The following is a 1,169-nucleotide window of genomic DNA, read 5'->3' on the forward strand; positions in this document are numbered from 1 at the left end:
ACACAAACACCACACGACGTTCACAAGCGCCACATACACACAGCAAACTTATTCAGGTTTGGAAACGGACTTCAACTTCACTCGTTAAAAAGCTAAAAATAGCCGAGACTGAGTTGCTGAGACAAACCTTTCATTCCCCTCGCTGTCCGCGGATTTATTTCTGGAAAAGAATCTGGAGAGGTTTCTGGCGAAATCCTCGTGCCAGGACATCTGCCTCTTCAGATCGGACATCATGTGGAAACAAACTAACCATCTAAGAAGACTCGAGGGCGAAGAGAGCTTCCGATCCGACTCGGATCTCCATTGCAGCGAGTTTGAGGAAGTTTGTTTGGGAGGAGTCTCAGTCAATCATCAACTCGTGCGAGAGCAGAAGAATATTCCTGACAGGATTAGAGCATATCTGGCGACAGATACAGTAGCACAGTGGATCAGCAGGCGAATAACTCGATTAGTCGTGATAACAGAAGAGCGACTAAAGCGGTTTAGTGTGTCAGTCCTGGTGATGTTTGAGGAGTGAAGCAGCAGAGATGAATAAACGCTGGAAAATCAACATAACACACACACACACTTACCCTGATTCACACGTTATGCTGTATGTATGGCTAGAAACATAACCAGCTCCAACTTTATTATTAAACGCTATTTAACTACTGATGCAGCTAACACTCTTTATACATTCAGATTAAATGTGCATAATAAAGGGACATGATAAGCACTCACTCTGATTATGTATGGCTGATGTATTAATGAATCGATAGATAATGAAGGTTTAATGAGATGTTTGAAACTTTAAGTTGTGGACTCTTTTCTGCTCCAGTGGCGCCATCAAGCGTTCAGTGACTGCAACGCGTTTGTGTGTCTGTAAAGAGAGAAATTAGATGTTTATCGTGTTAGGGTTGCACAATCAATTCAGTTAAAAAGAACAAAAAACTATTAAAGAGATAGTCCACCAAAAAAAAAAAGCCAAGTCTGTCATCATTTACTCTCCTTGATGTCGTTCCAAACCTGTACGAGGTTCTTTCTTCTGTTGAACACAAAAGACAATATTTTGAAGAACATGTCACCGAAGAGTTTTGAGGACCACTGACTTTCACTGTATGGACAAAAAGACATTTCTCAAAATATCTTCTTTTGTGTTCCACAGAAGAAAGAATGTCATACAGATTTGG

The 1,169-nt window shown here is 40.9% G+C and overlaps 1 protein-coding gene across 2 annotated transcripts in view; it reads right to left on the reverse strand.

The window, feature by feature from the left end:
- Window positions 1–577, reverse strand: part of LOC107676155 (absent in melanoma 1 protein-like) — a 39,838-nt gene extending 39,261 nt beyond the window's left edge. For both annotated transcript variants that reach the window (XM_016470675.1, XM_016470674.1), the window contains exon 1: window positions 128–577. In XM_016470675.1, coding sequence (XP_016326161.1) covers window positions 128–234 — 107 coding nt within the window. In that variant the 5' untranslated portion in view covers window positions 235–577. The remainder of the gene's footprint in view (window positions 1–127) is intronic.
- Window positions 578–1,169: the final 592 nt, after the last annotated feature.

Source organism: Sinocyclocheilus anshuiensis, unplaced genomic scaffold, assembly GCF_001515605.1.
Source record: "Sinocyclocheilus anshuiensis isolate Anshui unplaced genomic scaffold, SAMN03320099.WGS_v1.1 scaffold3401, whole genome shotgun sequence".
NCBI classification, from domain to species: domain Eukaryota; kingdom Metazoa; phylum Chordata; class Actinopteri; order Cypriniformes; family Cyprinidae; genus Sinocyclocheilus; species Sinocyclocheilus anshuiensis.